This window comes from Struthio camelus, chromosome 2 (genome assembly GCF_040807025.1).
Source record: "Struthio camelus isolate bStrCam1 chromosome 2, bStrCam1.hap1, whole genome shotgun sequence".
Classification (NCBI taxonomy): domain Eukaryota; kingdom Metazoa; phylum Chordata; class Aves; order Struthioniformes; family Struthionidae; genus Struthio; species Struthio camelus.
Window position 1 is genome coordinate 48,599,138 of NC_090943.1, and position 23,357 is coordinate 48,622,494.

General features: G+C 43.8%; 1 protein-coding gene and 1 non-coding gene across 5 annotated transcripts in view; one reads left to right on the forward strand and one right to left on the reverse strand.

Moving 5' to 3' along the window:
• The window catches only part of ENTPD3 (ectonucleoside triphosphate diphosphohydrolase 3), an 83,099-nt gene that overhangs the window by 14,474 nt on the left and 45,268 nt on the right, over window positions 1–23,357 (reverse strand). For 2 of the 4 annotated variants that reach the window (XM_068935575.1, XM_068935574.1), the window contains 4 exons: window positions 9,961–10,081; window positions 5,891–6,008; window positions 2,924–3,074; window positions 1,969–2,128 (listed from right to left, as the gene is read on the reverse strand). In XM_068935575.1, coding sequence (XP_068791676.1) covers window positions 1,969–2,128; window positions 2,924–3,074; window positions 5,891–6,008; window positions 9,961–10,080 — 549 coding nt within the window. In that variant the 5' untranslated portion in view covers window position 10,081. Of the gene's footprint in view, window positions 1–1,968; window positions 2,129–2,923; window positions 3,075–5,890; window positions 6,009–9,960; window positions 10,082–13,239; window positions 13,801–21,794; window positions 21,898–23,357 lie in introns of those variants that run through there. The other 2 variants (XM_009687881.2, XM_009687882.2) reach the window with 2 other exon arrangements.
• Window positions 22,067–22,139, forward strand: TRNAK-UUU (transfer RNA lysine (anticodon UUU)). The gene has a single exon. It is a non-coding gene; the product is annotated as a tRNA-Lys (tRNA).

Here is a 23,357-nt window from a genome sequence, read left to right on the forward strand (position 1 = left end):
TAGAATGCAAGGAACTGAAGTCTAGGTACCTGTGAGAACTTGAACAATTCTTTTAACTTCTCCATCTGTAAAATGAAGACAGTAGTCACTTATCCTCTGGACCAAATTAGTATGACCATTTGCCAGTTTCAAGGCAAGAATAATTACTAATGGAACAGAATATTAAGAGATCACACAAGATAAAGAAGAAGAAAAGAATGAAGAGTCAAATAAAAGCGTCATCAAAATCAAAGGTACTCTACCAATTTCTACCAGCAAGAGTCTATCCAAAGCCTCCATGAAGGGTTTTATATTTGGAAGTAAATGGACAACAATAACCTCAAACCAGCCTCGGTTCTAATACAGAACATGGACTCCTAATCTGCGTATTTCTTTCACTGAAACCACAGCGGCAATAAGCCTGGTCCATTTAGCTAGCAGTCTTCCAGATTACCCAGACGCATCAAAAAAAAATCTGTATTTGATCTACACGATCACAGTGCAGAGTATATTTTTTGTAAGATTATCCATCTCCATATTTACTGTAACATTATTTACTGAGGATGATAATATGAATGTATACATAAGGTGGAAGAAAAGAATTTATGGGCTACCAAACATACCCATGAGAAAAACCTACAGTGAAAGATTCCCATTAACAGCCCCTGGCAAAAGTTCCCTCTTAGCCCATTATCATAAGAATGCTTAAAAGTCTCTCTCTCCCACTTGTGATATTCAACACCCAGTTTTGTATACTAAATTGGCTTTACAACATCTTGCAGTCCCTTCAAAAATCCTTATGAATCCACCATACGGAATTTGAGATTTTAGTCATTAACAGAAGACTGTTTGACACCACCTGAAGTTCAAGTTGCTTTTGTGGCATGAAATGCATAGAGTGGGAAAAGCTCGCCCAGAACATGTAGTCATTTTTAAACTTTGTGAGAGAAAACAACGCATTCACCATGAGCTATCACTCAGATTACCAACATCTAATTCCTGCTTATAAATTGTCACGATCTAATAGGAACTGCTCAACCAGGACAGCTTACAATACTCAAGTGTCTGGTGAATCTTCTTTCAACCTAGCAAGACTATCTGGAAGAAAGGCAGTAAACACTAAAGGCAGCACACAACTGCCATGAATGCAGACGAGTAGTTGCTGATGTCCTGGTACTGTTTTTACAGCAGATGAAGTTAAACTGAGCATCTATATATAAAAAAGGGATCTTTTTCCAATACATTTTATTCCCTCTCCACTATGAAGTACCTGCCTGATGCTACTCTGAGTTTAAGCAGCAGCATAAGTATCTTTATGCTGGTATAGCTTTGTCCACACAAAACAGGAGGACCCATTAACCAACATCCTCTCTCAAGTCTAGATAGGACAGTTGTTATCACAATACACCGCTCATAACCTGCAGTTTTTCAGCAATACTAGAATGGACTACATGAGTGATTTCTGGCTCAGCTGAGGCACGTTTGGCCACGCCAACTCAACCACCTTCACTGTCTGCTTTACGCAAGTGAGCCAACTTTGCCTAATGGCTTGGAGACCCCTAAGCAACACAGTCCCTTCACCAGTAGAGCTACAGAAACAGCAACCACCTGCATAAGTCACAGAAAAGTGGGTAAGAACATCTTTAATTGGCACCACTGTGAACAAAGTCAATGGTTGTCATACTTTAACTCTACCAATAGGTTTAAGAGTAATACAACTTCTGTTTCTCTGAAAGGTATTAGATTGGTCATTTAGGGAAGAGTTCAGTTCACTGGATGAACAGTTTTACCTTTGTCACATCACATTCCTGTCACATCATATTCTTTGATCTGTTTGCTTTGTTCCATAACTATCACAAAAAAAGTTCTATACTTCAGTGGGAAATGGAAGTTATAGCTATGATATTTTAACAGGCATCTCCTCTAAAACTTTTCATTTATAACAAAAAATAAGAGTGAAACGAAAAGCATGCAGGTTTTTCCACACACCTCTAAGAAATTGCCCATTAAATAGTTGGCTGTTATCCATCCATACACCCCTTCCTCTGGCCCAGTTATGATTTTTGCACCCCTAAATTCAAAGGGCTGTGCTCTGAAGTAGTTTTGAATGCTTGCAAGAACTTCATTGGCTGTCGTTTCATTTTGCAACCTAAGTAATTTACAAAACATGAGACACTGAGCATCTGAAAAGATAATGTCATGTTTATTGTTCACCAACCAGCAAGACAAGAAAATTCTTTCAATCATCTAACACAAATTTAACATTGTTTTAGCCTAAAAGGGAAGCTTACTACAGGAAACAGCCCAGCCAAGTATCCTGCATCATTTCACCAAGCAGCTCCCTCACTACATACAAATTTCACTCTTTACTGTGTAAATTCTTGGGTATTTTGTTTCTCATATATACATTTATTTTCAGTGAACTGAGTGCTTATATGACCACTCCTGGCTCAGACACTTCTGGAGCCTTCCTTCCCCCTCTGTTTAGCCATAGAACCAAAAAAACCACCCAGTTTGTGCCAGGCCTAAAGCCACAGACAGGCCTCAAAAGCCACATTACACCACATTTGCACTCAGAAAACTCTGTGGCGTCTAGCTTTAATCAGCTTTTGCTGCCCTCAGATACATGCAAATATTCTCTGTTTACATAACACTGGATTTAAACACAGATAGAGAAGGGAGAACTCTTGCTAGCGTAACTCTACAGAGAAGAACTTTACAGTGAAAAGCAAGTACTTCTCAATATAGCCTGAGAGATGATTTTTATACAGCCCTGCTTTCCCTACCAGAAAGCTCATTACATTAAGTTGGCTGGGCTCCATTTCCTTTTGAGATGACCAATTCCCAATGAACAGAAATGTATCCAATTCATTTTTCACATTCTAGTTTCACAAGCTGCTATTCTAGTACATATACACTGGAGTTCAATGAGTTTCCACTATACCTCAGTAGTCGCATGCCAGCTGTAGCCCCCAGATAAGCAGAAGTATTTTTATGCAGGTGAATTGGGATTCTCTCCTTGACTTTATTCAAACAGTCATCAAAAGGTTTGGCAAGGGCTCTAGGGTTATTCTCATAGCTGGATATGCCAGGGCCTAAAAGAGAACGAGCAGATTGATTTCACTGTGCTTTGCCAGCTACAAAGTAGTCCGAATTAGCAAACAAGTGTTAAGAGAAAGAGCTTCCTTCTTTCCTCTTGTAACTGCAAACAAGGACAGAATGGTTGAAAAGTATGAGTGCTTAAGGCATAAACTACATAGAGACGCAGCAGTGTTAAGTTCCTCAGAAGATCCTTCCAAACTGCTCTCCTGTGTTTGAGTGTGTGCATATACATATATACCTCTAGTACCTACATACAGTAACATACATACACAGTATAACCATATAACGACACAATGACAGCAGTGCTGTATTCATGAGGAAAGATGCTGGCAGATGCTGTAGAAAATAAGGTGTCCAATGGATGTAAAATTTCTCTGACCTGCAAAAGCATACTACCACAACCTAAGCCAAAGGTTCCATCGTTTGTTTTACCACCATTGATGTGGGTACCATGGCACCTCCACAGCTCACTCTCTTCAACTGGAGATATAATAAAGAAGCTTCTGCAAGGAATTCCTGGTGACATTCCAAGATGCACAGGGATGCCTTTTGAAGTCACTGAGGTTCAAGTCAAGGTTGTTGCGTGAACTACTAAGAACTTCAAAGGTTTCCTTGCCTCCAAATGTCACGCATGAGAGTCACACCTTGCTGCATAAAGTATATTTGAACAATTAACATCAAAGTCTTTCCTCCCCTGCTCAACAATCCAAGGACCAGCAAGAGTTAAAACAAACTCATGAAGTATTACTCTGGCATTTTTAGAGGAGGAGAATAAGTTAGCTTCTCTGTGCATTTTTCTCACACCAGAAGCCCTAAGGGCAACATTCCTTTTGAGTCGAGACATGAGCGAGCAGAGTACCCCCCCCCGCTTCCGCAGGCAGGCTGCCATTCCTGCAGCCTGTAAGCATACACCATCAGGCATATGTCAGTACATTTCTGCTGTAAACGTGTAAGTTTGTATTCATTTCTTTATTGTTCTAAGATTGCTAAGAAAGTTCACACGTTCTTTTTGGACCTTCCATATGAAAGTCCAGTAAGAAACCTTTGCCTTCTACTCGTCTACTAGTCACTTATAGACAGTTACATCTCCAACATCCATTTCCAGATACAACCGGGGACACAAGGTTTTGCATAATCATAACCAAGAGAGAAGGGAGAAATTCCCCTTGAATGCCATAGTTATTTTCAGAGATCAACAAAATCTGCACTGAGACTTCCTGAGCTGCATGCTCCTCCTCCTCCCTGCCATCTAACCTGGCTAACCCAAGCCAGTACACCGAAGTATCTCCTGTACGGTTCTGCAGCAGAGGACGGGTTTTTTGAACTCTTTAACAGGTCATCAAAGTATTTTTCAAATCAGTCTGCTTGGGTTTTTTTTTCCAAATTGGACTTTCCACTTTTTATATACCATGCTAATATTTGGAGTGTGGCATAGCCCAAAAGTGGCTTAGTAGAGAAATATTGTAATGTGACTTTTTCCTAAACACTGGACTAGGTAGTGACAGTTAGTTTTAAGCACTTAGTTAAACAAGCAGTGCTGCTGAAGTCAGTATCTTAGAGGATAATCTAAAGCTCATTTAAATCAGAGTAGCAAAACTTACGAAGCTTGGCTTCCTGCAGAAATCCCTTATGGTGTAGCTACCATTTAATAATGTGAATTTCTCTCTTGCCTTGCCACCTGTCTTCATAAAAGATGTGAGATTTTGGTAACAGTGGAAGCTTAGTCAAACGTCACTGAATTTGACTAGGAGATTCAGAAGTTATAGAAAAATTCACAACATATTACTATATAATCAACCATATCAGAGTCTGAGCAAAAGTCAGTCTAGTCTAGCATCCTCTCTCCCAGAGGAATCAATACAAAACCTCAGAGTAAAGAACAAAACAAGTAGCTACTGGTACTTCTCCTGCGACATCCTCTAGCAGTGCACAACTGCAGGTCTTCCTGAGTCAAAGGCCAGACCTGCATATTCGTATCTAATACGACTATCATCTAGGCATTAGTCTGCTTATGGGTTTTTTTTGTATCTACGATATCCTATCAGAAAGAGTTCTGCAATTTAACTGCTTTAAGTGATAATTTTATTAGATGATCCCTAGTTCTCCAGCATGGAGAAACTCTTCCTGTTCACCTTCTGCATGCCTTTCATAATTTGAGGACTGGCTCCATATTTGAGGACTGGCTCCATATTTCCCTCTGTTGAGTCTTTCACAGTAAACATAGAACAATTCCAAGTCAACTGCATAAACCTTGTTCTTCTAGGTAAGCTGACTAAAACTGTAAAGATTTTTTTTAAACATCACTAACACTTCCATAAAATAAAAACTAATTTGTCAAACCACTATAGCAGAGCTAACATCCATTTTTGCCCCCATAAAAATTAATATTGAACATCTCACAGGGGCTGAATCCCCACTCAACTCAAAGCCTTTTTATTCAAAGCTATTTTTACATGTATTTTACACCTGTATTTTAAAAAAAGTTAATTCAAGGCACAAGAGCCAAATGTTTTCAGGGCCTGATTCTCTGTAGATTGAATTCTCTCTGCACCAATCTTGCACTGCAGTGGAGTAAACCAAGTTTAGCCCTAATTTCCTCTCTCCAGTGGAGATTAGAGGAGCCTGCTTTATCAGTAGGAGGAGAGCTGATGCTGAATAAAACAGCTATAATCTTAACAGCTCTTGCTCCCCAGCACTGAAAGGGAAACACGGGGGGGGGGGGGGGGACCAAAAACCCCCACAGTATAAGCTTTCAGATAATTTTTTCTTAAAGTCTAGAAAGAAATAAGGAACTGCCAGCTGAGCTCACCTTTCACATTACACTTGAAGATTTGGCTTACTACTCCTGTGTCGTTTTCTTTTTCTGCTGGCCACTCATACACATAGACTGTAGTCCGAGATGATCCAGCATCAAGCACTATTCCATACTAGGGAGAAAAAATAATACATTACATAAAGAAATAAAGAGTGACAGCTTACAGGTCCACATGCAGCTGTATTTCTTTGCTTTTCTTCTGTTAGAAAGGGTACACACAGTACATTTACAAGAGACATTAATCCTAGTACTAGGTGCTTAGACATGCATCTCACAGCAGAGCACAAAATGAATCTAGGTACAAAACAGAGAGTATACTGTGTATCTTCAACAGCCGACTGAGTGGGAATGAAGAACCTCATCATCTCCTTTCAGCATCAGGTTCAAAACCCACCATGTTAGGTCCTCATTTTACAGCAAGCTGCATTCTCATTATCCCAGCTACACTCACCGGACAGTGAAGGGCTGGATGCCTAAGCATTGGCACGAGATCCAAGGGTGCACAAGGACTCTTACAGCCACAAGCAAAGAGGTAAAGTGGATAATAGTCCACAAGTAGAATGACGAAACAAGTCTGATTCCTTTCTAATTTCCCAATAAAACTCTCCTTCCAAGTGACTTAGGCAGTCCATCTGTGAGCCTGCCACTGAAATTAGTCTGTGTCAGAGTGAAAGACAATACTGAGAGAAAGAGAATCAATATTATCCCAAGTTTACTGATGAGATAAATAAGAAATATTTAAGTGATCCGCCCAAGGTCACAGAGCTTTCTGTGGGATTAAAAAACGGGTTTCTCCAGCTCTGTCCACTGCCCACCATATCAGTCTTCCCCCCTTTTCTGTCTTTTGTGGCAAAGCACTCAGGCAACTGCGAAGGTAAACTCCGTGAAGGAAAGTATTCTGAAAGCAGTAATTCTGCTTATCCTCTTTGTGATCCCTGAAGGTAAGTTTAGCTGCCCCCCTCTCCCCAACTCATCTTACTGGTAGGAAACACACTTTTTTTTTTTTTTTTTAAAACAGTTGTCCAGAAGAAGTATCAGCCTGACAACGGTGAAAAATGAGAGCCTCCACCTGGCTATGAAGCAGTAAGAGCAGCTGCAGCAGGCTTATAAATTTCATCCTACTGCCTCCCTGCAGAGCCTCAGATCTGACTGAGAAAGATCACTGCTTCAGCCTCCACACCTCATTAGTTCCTAGCTTCCTACTGTAATCCCCCAAACTCCTGCCCCTCTAAGAATTACCAGCAATACCAGTCTCTAATCTATTTCCCAGAGAACTGTTAGATAATGAAAATTTCATTCATACTTACCCAGACCATATTTAACCTGATCAACTAAGAAGTGAAGGGCTCCAAAGATACTATCAATCCACTAAGCCATCAGGTTCCATCCAAGGCACCGTTTTAGCAAAGACACTTTAACTGTGTTCCCCCTCCTGGAAAGGCTTTGCATCACATTTGCTTTAGACAGATGAGCACTCTGGAGATACAGTAATGGTATATCTACACACAGGCTATTATTTACATCTAGTCTCAGTGAGCTCAAAGTGCCAAGCACAAGCTTTTAACTTTGCTATTTCTAGTGCTAAGTATCGTCCCCTTGTAGACCTGGAAGATAATGGAAATATGCCACCAAAATATTTCCCTTAGCTAAACTGTAGGGCTTTTTGACCCATTTCCATCCTCCTTCCCCAATATGTACCTGCATTTCTCAAGCTGCTGCCTGAAAGTAACAGATTTCCATCCCAAAGTGTCAGTGGTATGTTTATCTGAACCAATGTAAAACCAGCTACTTTAGTTCCCTACGCCTTCTCTCATTTTTCTTGTAGTCTCTTGTTCCCTTTAAAAAAAGATGTTCCTTTTAAAAGGAGCCTTGGGCAATTTCAAGCTAACTCTTGAGCTGAGAAGCTTCATCTGTCACCTCTGCGTGAACTGGTCCATGCAGCCTCATAAGGTGGTGATTAATAAGAAGTATGTCAGATGTTAGAACTAAGATGAGTCTTCAATAAAAAATAACAGAAATGACAGAGGATGCAGCATTTCGAGAGGGGGAGAGAATTCTACATGCCTTGTCTTAGGTTGAACTAGGATGCTTTGGTAAGGTTACATTTCAGTTCAAACTGCAAGTCAGATCACCTTTGGCTGCCCTTTAGGGACAAGCAATGCTCCCCTGCTTTAAAATGTGCTAAATGGGACAGAGAGCACAGGAAAACACTTATCCTGGGCCAGCAGCTACTAAAGGACAGAACAACTTTTCTTCCTTTCCCCTTCCTTTTCCCTCTTCTTCAATTTTTCCACTGCAAATCTCCATCTCTAATCAATCACCAACAGAGAGGGATAAAGGCCTGGGGATTTCCTAATATGCAGCTGCATCATCTAGTCAATGGACTAGAGAAGACAAGGAGGCAACATTAACCCAGAAAAGCTTCAGAGTTCTGTTTTCTTGACCAGTAAAAATAAGAAAGATGAAAAAAAAGACTTGAAGGAAAATGCTGCTTTTTTTCCATAGGTCACTGGATTGCTTTTACTGTTGCCCAGGGTTTCTCCAACACCTATGGCACAAAGAAAGCGTACCGCTTTACTTCCTGGCAGAATATTATGACTACTGCACACACTTATCAGAAGCTAAATAAAGAGCAAGGAAACAATAAACCAGACTTTGTGTCTCTAAAGGTACATTCAGACACCATTTCCCGGCTGCAGCAGGGCTGACTGCAGAAACAACTACACCCCATGCGGTCAACTGTTTGTCCTTCCCCTGCAAGAGCATACCCTTCAGTCCACTAGCACAATTGCTTTGTGTGAGCACTTCTAAACTCTTTCAGAGGAAGATTTATGCTGGTCAACTCAACCAATCTAGTTGTGGCCCAAGTGGGTAAGAAATACTTATATGAGCAGCTGTGTAAGTACACCTTAAAAAGTAGTACTCTCAACAGGGAAGCAGGAACAAGCCCCTGGAGCAATCACCTCTTCAGCCTGAATATCACAGCCACAGGAGGACATACACCTGCAAACCCTTAAAACAGGCACAATCACGACAGCTCATTTGCCTTCCTATCATCTTGGAAAACTGCAATAGGAAACTAACAAGCTAAACCAGTTACAGCAAAGATGGAGCCAGCAAAAGTGCATCCATGCTAGAAGCACGCTCCAGTTCAACTATATAGGTTTGAACTGCTTTTAATCAAGTCATAACATCTGCAAGCAAGGCAAAACACTTCCTGAGAGCAAAAAGAAACGTGCTCTTTTGCACATGCTAAGTTTAGGTGTAGAAAACTGTGGCACCTGGAGAGACTAAAGATTAAAGAAATACAAAAATGAAGAGCAGCATTCTTTCTCTAGGGCTCACAAAGCGACTGTGGACAAATAGAAATTTTGTTGACTGGTATGAAGGGTCATTACATTCAGAGCTACATTTACAATTCTGGACTTCTTCACAAGCTGTGTCACTAAAGGTTGTTTGTGCTCCCTTCATCACTCTTCTCATTTTCCAGTGTTTCAATGAGTCACAAGCTCTTTCAGTGCCTCAGCCTCATGCACATGGACAGGTTCTTCCTTCACAAATTACTGGCTGATTCTTCAGATAACCCAACCACCAAGGAACCAAAATATTTTATCTGACAGGATTTATATGCTGGTAGTTATACGGACAAAATACAGGACTCGGAATGCCAAACTGCACAGCTCCTCTAGAAGGCTAATTTCTATAGCCTTGTCTTCAGTTACATGCATCTCCAATTGTATAATCCGCCCATACACTTTAGCAGCACAAAACAAAGCCTGAACCTACTTTCCAAAGTATTTTAATTTACCTTTTTCAGTTTGTTCTGCCCCTCCTCATGAAGCTTCTTTCCTCCTGTTAACATGCAGCAAGTCCCAGCATGTGGTAAATCAAAAAGTACACAGTCACAGCCCAAATGCAGTTTTCCCATGATAAAGGTATGATGAGACATTATTTTGTGGCTGTAAACTCATTTGAACCACCACATAAAATATAGTTCAGAAAGGTTTATTATTAAATATAAATTCAAAACATTGTTCTCCTGCCTTGTATGTTTTAAGACTTACCTTAAGTCCTGGAGAGAGGCTCTTTTGCTGGTTTCTCTGAATCACAGCAATAGCAATGACAAGAACTATGCTTAGAAGAAGGAATACCTGGGCAACAACACTTGGAGTTTTGGTGAGCATCCTGAAACAACAAAGGAAATATTTAAGGAGTGTGGAAGGATTCAGTGGTTCTATCTCAGAAGGCTAAGGCCTTATGCCCTGAATCAATTGAGACGCCTCATAAAATTTCAAGTTTCATCAACTAGATAATGCTACAAGAAAATTCTGTGTTCTCCTCAAGAACTGCCTGGTGTTTTGCCATAACTAACTCGTCGTTGTCCAGAAGGGGCGTGTCTATATTGTCATGCTAATGAATGCCAGATTTCACCCTCAGGTGCCAGTCTGCTCATTTCCCACAGTGTCTACATGTAAACGCATGCTCACTGGCTTGGCTTGCCTCAGGAAAAAAGGGTGATGGGCAGGCTGGGGCTAGTGCACACTCAACAATCCCATGCCCACATACAACATGGACAAAGCCACAGCCATGTAGACACAAAGCTGGCAGCTGTTTAACACACCTGGATGTTCCTGTCAGAGATGTAAGGTCAGTGTCTAGAACAGATACAGGCTGCTTTAAAAAGGAACAAAAGATGTTTTAAAAACTGTAAAGTGGTCATTTTTTTCTAACTTCTAAAGCGTCCATGAAATAGGTTTCTGTATATATATGTGCATATACTAATACAGAGCCTATTATTATCCCTGTGCACTACTTTAAAAGGCATAATGTATACAGTTTAACCCACAGATCTTGCCATGAACAGTACTAAATCTAAATAAACCCAAAGCGTAGTTACGCTAGCCAAACATGATTGGTGACATGAAATGTTCATACTGAAGAGAAGGCTGTCTATATGCTTTTCTGGAAAGGTTTTTTAGAATTCAAGGGTGTTTCAGGTTTCTTGTAATTTCTATTAATCTTTTACTTTTGCATGTCCCTGGCTAGACAGCTCTTCACCCCAAAAGGCATTTCAGTATCTCCGAGTCAGAAGACCCATATCGAAAATTCTTATGCTTCACAGGGGCTGAAGAGGGAAGAAGTGGCTGGTGGGAGATGGGAAGCTCAGAAGTCTCAGAGAAACACAAAAGAGAGCTTTGTTGCCTTTCTCACGTGCAGAAACCAGTTATTTTGACATAGAAATATCACGTTAGCCTGGCATGATCCATCCTAATTCCCATCTCCTAATTCTGCAGCGCTCATGATGGAGTATACATGCAGTTGTTCAGGATCACCCTGTTGTTCCAGCAACTGCCAATGCCAGTCCGTCCTAAGCACAGGAAGTAACAGGAAGCCTACTCTCTCTGGCTGTAGCACACTGAGCGAGCCCTGTTGTACCTGCAACAGATGGTCAGCCTCCTTAGGCTCCAACCTAAGCTGGAGGGCTGAGGAAGACGGGCAGGAAAAATGCTTTTATACACAATTCCAATATTCTAAACCCCAGGATTACTTCAGCCTTTGCAACTCTGGTCCAATATCCATGCTCACATTCAAAAGCAGCTCGTTACTTGTTCTGCTTTGGGCCTGTCTTCGCGCTGAGTGAGCTTTGCCCACTGCTGCTGCTTTCCTTCTCTGTTTTCTAATTTCCCTTGTGAAGTCTAGCTCAGATCAGCTTTTGGAAACTCACTTCAGCCTGACACGTCTCACCTCCAGAATGTGATTTTTAATGCTAATTAATCCCCTTTTCCAATCCATATGGGCTCCTGATTTACTGCCAATCTACTCTTCCATCACTGTCTTTTCCTTGGTTGGTATTAACTTCATTATCTTAATCATCAGACATCTGTGAGATAATTATCAGGCTGCTGCCCAGCTGCACTGATGATTAACTAACTGCTGTCCATCACTTTACTATCCTGAGACATTCAAGCATAATGTACACCATACATGAAAGATAGTAAAAATAAGATTTCAGATTTCATTCTATTCGAACATCTGTTAAAACCTAAAAAAGGATTCTCATTGGAATCTGAGGATGCTGTCAAGGCATACTAATCAGAAGTATTCATACATAGGTCAATTCATTTTCAAAAAGAAACAGCAGATTTTAACTATACATCTAAGAATAACCATCTTGATAAAATACTTGTCTTTGGGGGGAAAAAAAGAACTTTTTCTTTAGCTTGCAAATCTGTATACGCTTTCCATGATCACAGGATTATCTATAATTAAGAAGCAAGTGAAAAAGTATCAACATACAACCTAATATAAACCATCACTCCTGCATCAAAGCACTGACTTTCAGTGCAGGAAAAGGCAAGTCACTACGGATGAGTAAAAGCTCAGGGCAAATGAGTCTTTGAAAAACTAAAGCCTTACTAAAGATCAAAGCAATAATCAATATTACGCTATTAACACTCAAAAACACCATGAACGACTGCTGAAATATCTTGTGTTACATCCTATTATCAGGGAAAACTGAGAACTTGGTTTGCTGAAGTTCTTATCCGCTTCCCTGGTACTGGGATTTGGCTTCATCAGTGACGTTTTGCTTTTCAAAAATCTTTTTTGACAGGGAGGATATTCATCATAAAATTGTCTTGTTTGCCAAGATTGTATCAGAGAATAAGCTGTAAATCCTGATTTAAGCAACTGCCTTTGGGTCAGGACACCTTACACTCCATGCCCTCCTGAAGCCATCACACAATTGACATCTAGCCAATCCAAATCGTGTGAGATGCTCTAAGATTTCCTGTTACCTGGATTAGAAGCACAGGGCTGTATTTTACTCTCAGCTACACTCAAGCACTTAAGTCTCCCACACATACTAAGCAACACAGTAATAATGAAGAGATATAGAGAAGAGTTTATCTAGTCCATGATTTAAGGAGTTGCAGGAGTATAAGTAACTCACTCTAAGTGGCTGCATTTGTTGGCAAAATGCCAATAAGGCACTTTAAAAGAAGTTGTTAATGAATAAAAAGGCAGCCGCATTACATTATTAAAACAACATCATCCCGAAGCAAGAAACAGCATAAATACATACAGTTTTCACACCAATTAAACTAAATGCAGTGGACCACACAGGATTATATTGGAGGATCATTTTCTACACTTTCAAGCAAAAGGAATGCCTCTCTGCAAAGCAAAATTGAAAACCGAAGGAAAAACATCTTCAGGCCATCAGCATTTTGAGTCTGGTTAAGTTAAATATACCTCTGTATCAATACCAGTGCAGATTATATGTTGAGATTCCTTTTTCCAAGTTACTTCAAACATCCAACCCACTTATTTTAAATACTAACCTGCTTGTTCACATGGCAGATGGGCAAGCACCATAAACATCGTCCTTCAAACTACAACCACAGAGATATAAATACATTAACGTTTATTTTAGCTGCGGTCTGTAGGCAAATGCTTTTGAAGTGATGCAAAAAAAAAAAAAAAAACCCGACAAACAGAAAATTTTAAAACCCTCAATAAAAACCTGTGAGGAAGTTTTCACAGGGCTGTTCCACTTAGAGAGCAGCCGGCCGAAAAGAAGGGGGCCTTCCTTCGGAGCAGTAAAAAAAAAAAAAAAAAAAAAAAAGTAAAACAACCCCTTTCCCCACACGGCCTTAAAAATAAGCGGCTCCTCGTTCACCGTCCCGGGCGAGGGAGCTTCGCGCACTGCTTGTGATTTGCGAAAAAGCGACAGCGGAGAAGCTCTCCTCCCCCGCCCGCCGCCCCCACACACGGGCGCGCACAGCCGCTCGCTGGCAGCGCCCAACGGCTCCCCAACGGCCGCCGCGGGCAGCGCGCGCGCGCGCGCACCTCGCGCCCGCGGGGAGCGCGGCGGCCGTTGGGCGGCAAGCGGGCGGGGGGGCGCCCCTCCGCCCGGCCGTGCCCCCGGCCTGCCTGCCCGCCTCCAGCCCGCCTCCCAACCTGCCCCCCTCCTCCGCCCCCCGCAAGCCGCCGCTCCCCCTCCGCCCCGGGCTGGGGAGGAAGTGGGGGGCTCAAGCTGGGCAGAGGCGGTGGGGACCCCTCCGGGTGGGGAGATGGCGGCTGCGGGCCTCTCTTGCCCGGAGGGGGTGGGGTGCGGTGGGGAGAGTCCTTTGGCAGGCTCTCTCTATCTAGATATAAACCCTCCCAAGCACCCCTGAAAGCAGAAAATCTGGATGCCAAAGATGAGGGTGAATGGATTCAGTGAGGGAGGTCTGCTGGGAGGGGACCCACTGGGAGCGCTAAAGCGGTTAGAGATGTGGAGGGGACGCAGGGGGAGTTGGTGGGGTCCAGCAGTGATGTGGGCTGCTGGGCACCAGCTCGCGGAGGCCCGGCTCCACAAGGGAGCCTCCAGGCATGGGGGAGCCCTGAGGTGCAGTGCAGCGTCACCCTGGCTCGGCCCTGCCATCCTTGGACAGGCCTCCAACACGAATGGCAAGCCCTGCTTGGACAAAGCCACGTCTGCCCACTTTGCCCTCCACCTGCCGCTCTCTAGTCCTTAAGGGAATACAGATCTGGCTTTGCCTACAAGTGATAACAGCACGTCTTGGGCTGTCCCTAAATCATACCCTTCAACTGACTCCCAAAGCAAAGGCAGAGACAGAAAGTGGGTTTTGCCTGGAGATGACCCTGTGGATGAAGGAATAGTATAACCCTGCCTCTTCAAGGGAACAATTACATTCTTGGGTACATACCCTCACACATCAGTAGCCCTCCAATCCCAGGGCTACCTCTCCATTCAAATTCAGAGGTATTGGCACCACCTGGTTTCTAGTTTTGCCACAGCCCCTGCCAAACCTAGACAGCTCAGTAGGATGAGGCTATGCGCAGAAGCATATGTTAGAGCAACATCATTAATATCCAGCTGCCACCACCTGTCCAACCTGTGTGATCAGCTATAGCAAAGGATCGTCCTACAGCCTGTAGGATGGGTTTGCCAGAAACATGTGCTCACAATCGCAGTGAGACACTTGAACCACTTGGCCACCATATGCCTATTGTTGTGAGATTCAGATTCACATACTGTAAAAAACAAAATGCGCCCCACTGTCTCCTTCTGTCATTATGGTTTTGATGAATTACAATATCTTTGGTCTTTGAATGAAGAAAGGACAACAAGGAACCAGCTGCAATCTTGTGACAATTTATAAGCATCCTTCCATAGTCTTGTCCTTTTTGGGAGCTCTGCTCTAGTATTAGGAGAGGAGATCATTTCACCTTTTGATGATAACACATTATTAAAGTTGGTTTAACGATAATCTTGGTTCAGCTACTTCCAGTACTTAAGAGACACAGCATCCCGACCCTCCTGATTTCGTGACTGCTGCATATAACTCCTTTTTTTTCTTCTCTGTCATTTCCTTTCACAAAATCACAGAATAATTGGGGTTGGCAGGGACTTCTGGAGATCATCTGGTCCTACGCTCTGCTCAAGCAAGGTCACCTACAGCAGGTTGCCCAGGATTATGTCCAGTCAGTTTTTAAATATCTGCAAGGATGGAGACTCCACAACCTCTCTGGGCAACTCGTTCCTGTGTTCAACTACCCTCACAGTAAAGAAATGTTTTCTTATGTTCAGACAGACCTTCCTGTGTCTCACTGTGTGCCCACTGACTCTTGTCCTCTCACCAGGCACCCCTGGGAAGAATCTGGTCCTGACCTCTTGACAGCTTCCCATCAGATATTTATAATCATTGATAAGATCTCCCCTGAGCCTGGGGATGGGGGGAAACTCAAAAACTAAGGGCCTGTGTACATGACTGTGAGCTTGGATTGTATCTCCCACAACTCTATTAATCTCTCTACAAATCTTATCTCCCTTAGCTCCATCATGGCCACATGACTGCTCTTTTATCCAGCCTCTCGCAAAAGGTACTTTTTATTTAATAATCAGTTACAGCAAAGAAGGTAAATTGCATGGTTTCCAGTAGATATGCTTTCTGTCCCGGTTCTTGAACTATCTTCTACTAAAAATGAACTCCTAAGATGCATCATTCTTATTTCAACCTCCAGTGACATCATGAGCTGCAAGTTATGACCACAGAATAGTTTGTGTGCCTTTTGAGTGTCATAAACTAACAGTCATTTCTGTTTTGGAAGATACTATTCTTATGAAAGGAAATGTCCAAATAGTTCGACTCTTTGGGGTTACAAATCAGACCTTTTTGTCAGTTCTAACTTTCTCCTACTAGAAAACAAGCAGCAAAATCATACATCAGAGTACAGACTGATGGTGTGAGTGTTAGATATAATTTGAAGTGTACAAGACTGCTAATAGTTGCTAAGTGCTAAGTGCAAATATTTACCTGGAAATTGCTTTGTTCCTCCTCTCAGACTTCATGCCCTACTGTGTCTAACCTGATCCTTCCACAGAAGATTTCAACTTAGTTCCACAAGCGTTCATACGCGGAGCGCCACCAAACTGTAGAAGTAGTATAAATGCAAATTTAAAGGTGATTGAGTCAGCTGTACTAAACTGGATGAGAAACTTGTTAGCAGAGCAAGGCTCTCAGATGAAGGCCCATAAAAACTGCATACTGCTACTCACCTCCATTAAATCCGTTTTTGGTATTTTGCCTCCTGGGCAGCATCTTGCTACCTGTGAGGCCACGCTGATTCATGTAGAAATTGGAAATGAAAGCTTTGCTTTAGAATGAAGTTTTAGGATCACTTCATTACCTCAAATAATGTATCTAAGTGTGACTACATTGCATTTTCAAGGGTCATTACGTTTATAAGCTGTGAAAGTTTGATCAAAGGGTTGTTTAAATAACTGTAAACACTGAGCTCTTGACTCTGGAGCTACTTACAAGCTTTGTGCTCTAAGTTAACTATCTTTAAGGGCCAGCTATTTTCTTCCCTTTTTAATTAAATGTGCTTATTTCAGAAGCTTCTTAATACAGAATATTAAAAGCTGCACTCAAGGGAATTAGTGGGTACAGAGGGTGAAATACAAGCAACAGGTCCTTTCCTGTTCTGACCATATAGCTTTCCAGTGTAAAAACAGCTCTCCCCATAATAATGAACCTCTTCTACTTTTGAATCTCTCCCTCATAAAATAAAATGAAGAAAAAAGTAGACCCAGACAGAGTCCTGTGCTCTGAAAGAAAAGGGTGCTAAAGATTCCCAGGGACCCCCTAAGGCTTCCCACGGTGTTGACATTTAGAGAGAGCACTGTCGGATAACACGAGAGGGGCCTTAAAAAGGCCATAGAGGGAGAGCTACAGAAACTAAAGATCTTGCATCATAGTTTGATACCATGTCTGTTAGGGTGCTGCATGGCCCTGGCTCTGCGGCCAGGGGCTCCTTGGTGGTAGCAGGGCCAGGCCTCACCAGGCCTGGTCCCACCACCTGTGAAGGAGCAACACAGCTAGGGGCATCAGGCACGCCACAGGGATGGGGCTGGGCTGAGGCTGGGCAGTCATCTGCAGGTCGGGGTTGAGGTTAGCGGAGCCCATGGCCTGGCAAGGGCAGGGCTGTGGCAGGACTGGAGCCTGGTACCACTGCAGCATCGTGAGGCAGGGACTGATGACCCCGGGGTTGGGCTGAAATAGGGGCCTGGAGATGAGTGGGGTGGGAGGTGGAGGTGCCAGGAGAACTGGTCAGAGCCATTAAGGCCTTTTAGTGCCCTTAGGGCCCTGACACTCTGTGCTGTTGGTCATAGCCAGGTCTACAGATAATGAAGTTTACTTTCAGGAGTGCTGAAGTAAAGTTAGAGAGCACCCAAATAATTGTATGCATGCTAGGTTTGAAAAATACTGGTTTAATGTGTCGAAAATCAGCTGAGTCTCCTGGTGCTCTGTTGCATGAAACTTGAGATGAGAAGCCATTTTCAAAGCTTCTCTGACCTTCCACCGCAAACACATGCATTTATATAAGATAAGCTACTCTCCAGAGCAAGAAAACTTTTTTTATACCCTGACTTTAGTACACTTCTCCTTCCTGGCCCTCCTAGTTTGATTCTGGAGCATGTGAGTGCTAGTTTGCCTTTTGTTTTCTCAATGCCAGATTAAAAGAGACAGCACTAACATAGAATGTATTAAGCTGCTTAAAGCTTATGATGGAAAGATACTCATTATATCTGAATAAGCAGATCTGAAACAGTTCAACCCAAGACTTTTTTCCTTTTTTTGGAAACCTGGAGATTTTGTAAGCTTCATAAATTATGAGGTTGTGGTAAGCACTTCAAAATGCCAATCCCTGGAAGTAAAGAATTTGACAGGTAGTTGTGCAAATAGCCTAGTTTTCAGTAGACAAAGTATTGTCTTCAGTCAGGAAAAAAATACATAATTTGACCTTGAGTAAAAAGACCTCTCTGGATGGTGATTTGCAGCTGTTAGGTCTTAATCCTTGTTAGAGGAACTCCCCAAGTCTTGCTGAGACAGGGCTAATCAGGCATCCGAACGTGTGCAAGACTCCAGAGGAAGCTTTAGAAATAGCATGGAAGCACACAATAAGGTGAAAACAAAGAGGAATGAGTGCTGAAGAGGTGTTCCTAATTAAGGATGAGACTGTAGTAGCAAGCAGGAAAGAGTGGGCCACATTGCAGGCTTCCAGGCTCAAGAGATGTTAAACCTGTCCTAATGACAGATTTTGTGAAAGCTATAATGATCGTAATTGTTTCCTTCTCTCGCTCCTGGGTTTGCATTTCAGAGATGGGCTGTTCTGAGGATAGAGGAGGGAGTTTTCAGGCAGTGAGAGGAAAATGTGTGCATCTGGGTCATGCAGAAATTCAACAACCTAGGCATTAATAGTTCCCCAGTGATCTTTTCTGTCTTTATCTTCCCCTAAAGGGTTTTTTTTCCACACTCTTTTTTTTTAATCAAAGAAAATATCCATTTTATTCATGGGTGGCCTGTCTTTTTGTTTCCTGGTTTTGCCTGTCTCCATGGATCTGTTTTTTGGCAGTAACATTTTTTACTTGGTTTGTCTCCCATAGTCATTATTCGTCCCGGCTGTGCTGCTGTTCTTGCAGCCTGTAGAGTTGCCTGGAAATAGGTATTTTCATTGAAGGAATGACTAGGGTCCAAGTGAAGTATTGCCGTATAAAGTTGGCTGTGCACAAAGGCTGAGAGTTGCCCAACCTCTTGCACAGGTGACTCCTACCTCGATTTTGACTCAGCTGACACAAAGTAATTTTTGCTCTTGTGAGCTAATTATCTCAGCACAAATCTTCCATTTCACAGAATCACAGAATCACAGAATGGTTTAGGTTGGAAGGGACCTCTGGAGATCATCTAGTCCAACCTCCGTGCTCAAGCAGGGGCCTCTAGAGCATATTGCCCAGCATCACATCCAGACGGGTTTTGAATATCTCCAGGGAAGGAGACTCCACTACCTCTCTGGGCAACCTGGTCCAATGCTCTGTCACCCTCACAGTGAAGAAGTTTTTCCTCAGGTTCAGATGGAACTGCCTGTGTTTCGGTTTGTGCTCGATGCCTCTTGTCCTGTTGCTGGGCACCACGGGGAAGAGGCTGGCCTCATCCTCTTGACACTCCCCCTTCAGATACTTGTACACGTTGATGAGATCGCCTCTCAGTCTTCTCTTCTCCAGGCTAAACAGGCCCAGCTCTTGCAGTCTTTCTTCATAGGAGAGGTGCTCCAGCCCTCTAATCATCTTGGTAGCCCTCCCCTGGACTCTCTCCAGGAGTGTCATGTCTCTCTTGTACTGGGGAGCCCAGAACTGGACACAGTACTCCAGGTGAGGCTGAGTAGAGGGGCAGGATCACTTCCCTCCACCTGCTGGCAACACTCTGCCTCATGCACCCCAGGATACCATTGGCCTTCTTGGCCACAAGGGCACACTGCTGGCTCATGTTTAACTTGTTGTCCACCAGGACTCCCAGGTCCTTCTGTGCAGAGCTGCTTTCCAGCAGGTCCACCCCCAGCCTACTGGTGCATAGGATTATTCTTCCCTAGGTGCAGGACCCTGCACTTGACTTTGTTGACCTTCATGAGGTTCCTCTCCACCCAACTCTCCAGCCCTCTGTCCAGGTCCCTCTGAATGGCAGCACAGTCTTCTGCTGTGTCAGCCACTCCCCCCAGTTTGTGTCATCAGCAAACTTGCTGAGGGTGCACTCTGTCCCTTCCTCCAGGTCATTGATGAATATATTGAACAAGACTGGGCCCAGGACTGACCCCTGGGGGACACCGCTAGCTACAAGCCTCCAACTAGACTCTGCACCATTTGTCACAACCCTCTGAGCTCTGCCATCCAGCCAGTTCTCAATCCACCATTTGCTCTCCTGGAAAATTAATTTCTTATTCAACGAGGGGGAAGGTGTGATGAGAAGAGGTGAGAATGGCGGGGGGGCCATTACAGGAAGTGAAATTGCTGACAAGTACTGACTGGTCAGTTGGCTAGTATTGGATTTGAATTCTGCTGTTTCGTAGTATCCTTTTTCTTCATCCTTTCACCTGCTCTCATTTAGCCTTTCCAACCGTGATTTCATTATTTACTCATTTTATGACTTATGCTGCGTGACAGCCTGTTGCCCTAGAGTGGTCAATCCTGTTGAATTTAAAGCCTCATGTCCTCTAAAACGTTCCAAAAACTGTCAGCAGTGGAATCCGGGTTACTTGTTACGTGAATATGTTTGATTTAAATCCTTGCATTGTGAACTAGGTAAGGAGAGCTCTCTAGAAAGGGTTCTGGTAAATGGCAAGTTACGCCATTTGCATGCAGGTAAGAGCTGAGCCTGAGCCTGAGCCTGAGCTGGTCTAGAAATGAGCATGTCAGTCATCCTCCCCCTTGTTACTAGTCAGCACCACCATCAAGCCATCGGAGTCTCTTCCACTGCCTTTGGTGGGCCACCAGTCTCTGGGGAAATGGGAACATCCCCCATTCCCACCTCTGTCTGGGCCCAGAGGGAAATATTGTGCCTGGTGCCTATGGAGCAGCCTGGACAGAGGCGATGCAGCAGGAGGACAGGCATGGGGATCCCGTGCCTGGGCAGCTCCCTGCCTGGCTCCAATTCTGGCTGTTGCTCAGTGAAAACAGGTGCTGGGAAGTGCTCGGTGCTGTTCTCAAGAGGGCTGTGTTCTGCCAAAACCCTCTCTGCCCCTGGACCAGGCCATCTGCCCACCCTCCCCTCTTCAGGGCAGGTGGCTTTGGGCCCAGGGTACCTGCCCCAGGGCAGAGTGCCTCCTTTTCCCCAGGACTGATAGGCTGTGCACAGGGACACAGGGACAGACAGACAGACTTTGTTCTTTTAGGCGGGAGAGCCTGAAAGAGAAATGTCTCTTTCTTTCTTCCCCTTTTCCTGAAAGAGGGATGGACCTGAGTTGCTGCATTTCAGAAGACATAAAGCTGGAGAAGATGGCTAAAGGCAGGAGCAGTACACAGATACAGTATGTAGCTGAGCCTACCTGAAGTAGGCACATAGAAAGGAGGCAAAGCAGTAGTTAGATGGGTGGGAAGACAGATAAGCGTAAACCTGTGGGAGGGAGATCATACAGTGCCTCCCTGTAAATACGACATTCACATCTCTCTGCCTATGAAAAGACATCTTTCACCAAATACGAAACACAGGATTGTTGGGGACATAAGTACTTGGGCTTTCTGTAGTTTATGAAAAGCATAAACATTAAAAATAGGTAAATGGATGTCTGAATGAGTTTTCCTAGGTTCTTTAACATTTCTAATAAGAATGACTGTTTGTCCATGCTGAGCTTAGTATGTTAACAGACTGGCAGGGAGAACAGCTGTGTATTGCTTATGCACTGCTGCAAACACTTTGAAGTTGTGTGAGTAACATTAGCGCAAGGTTCGCAGCAACCTAAGCAACTTTTGCAGGGAGTGTTTGGAAACTGCCACTTTCTTCATCCCTTTCCTTATGGGTTAGTGGCTTGTTAACAGCCACCCAGCCTGGGGTTTTACCTTGAAAGAGCCATGGGGTTCCTGCCTCTGTCTTGCACTGCTGAGTGGGGAGTGGGACTCTTCCTGAGGCTTCGGGCCTGACATCCAGCCTGACAGCAAGGACCTGCCTCTGAACAGAAATGCAAAAGAGAAATCTTAACCAAGTCAGCCTTTCAAGGTATTAACTGCTAATGCCAGGATTTCATTCTCTCTCTGTAGACCTGATTAGAAAGCCCAGCCACTGCTAATTAGTGCTAGACTCCTGAGCTGGGCTCTATTTTTCTTTTCAGAGAGCCTGGATAGCTCAGTTGGAAGAGCATCAGACTTTTAATCTGAGGGTCCAGGGTTCAAGCCCCTGTTCAGGCAAGAGCTTTCCTATTATATTCAATGTGTTCTCCTTTGCAGAAGAAATGGCACTGCTAAAAGCTGAGGAGTGGTGGGGGAGTGCTTAAACGCACAAACAAGCTCTTTGCATCTCACACCTGTCTCCCACAAAAGAGGAAATCTTTCTCTTTGCTCCCTCCTGATTTTACCTGACCGACAGCTTATTCCTGCTCTTCTGTCACTCTGCCCCAGCAGGCTGCAGAGGAGTAGGGACTCCTCTATGCAACCTAGGTGATGGGAAAAATCATGGGGCAACTCGGAGGCAGCAGAAACCGAGGCATGTTTGCAGGATACCTATTTTATTACATGTTCTGCTCAAATCAGCTCTGGGCGTCTGTATTTCTGAGCCTGCTTTGGCAGCAGCACTGCCCTGAGGGAACCAGCACTAGGCTCCCAGCTGGCCCAGCCCCTGCCAGGTGGTGCTGAGGGTGGTAGGAAAGGCGGAAAGATGCTGCCCTCATTTCAACAGTGAACACAAGCATCCATCAAACATTGTTCCAGTCACAGACCAGCTGGCTTTGCGCTCTCAGAAAACACTTCCCAGGAAGTCAGTACATCTCTGTGTGCCCACTACACTCACCATGCCCTGACTCCCTCTCCTGACTCCTGCAAAGCGAGAGCAGCTGCTGCAAAACGTGCTACTGGCAATCACAGGATCATATCACAGGATCATAGCATCATAATTCAGGCTGAGAGGTCATCGAGTCCAACCTCCTGCTCAAAGCAGGTCTAATTAGATGAGGTTGCTCAGGGCCATGTCCAGTTGAGGCCTGACCACCTCCAAGGGCAGAGATCCAAATACCTCTCTGGGCAACACACTCCAGTATGTGATCACCCTCAAGCTAAAAATTTTTTCCTGTAATCTAACTGGAGTTTCCCAACTTGTGTCTGTTGCACCTCCAAGAAGAGACTGGCTCCCTCTTCTCTATATCCTGTGATCAGGGAGTTGTGGACAACAATAAGGTCTCCTCGAACTCTCTCTTCTCTGGTATGAAAGGCAGAGCTCTCTCAGCCTCTCCTCTTATGTTCTAGACTCCAGCCCCCTGCCCTCTCACTGGGCAGTGGATAGAGGGATGGGAAAGGCCACAGGGCCATGGCAGTCATTCACATTAAACTCAAACTTCTCCTCTCTATCAGATGAAACTTCTCAGAAGATGCCTCTGCCCCTGCCTCTTCCTTGCCTAAGTACCAAGTCTGAAC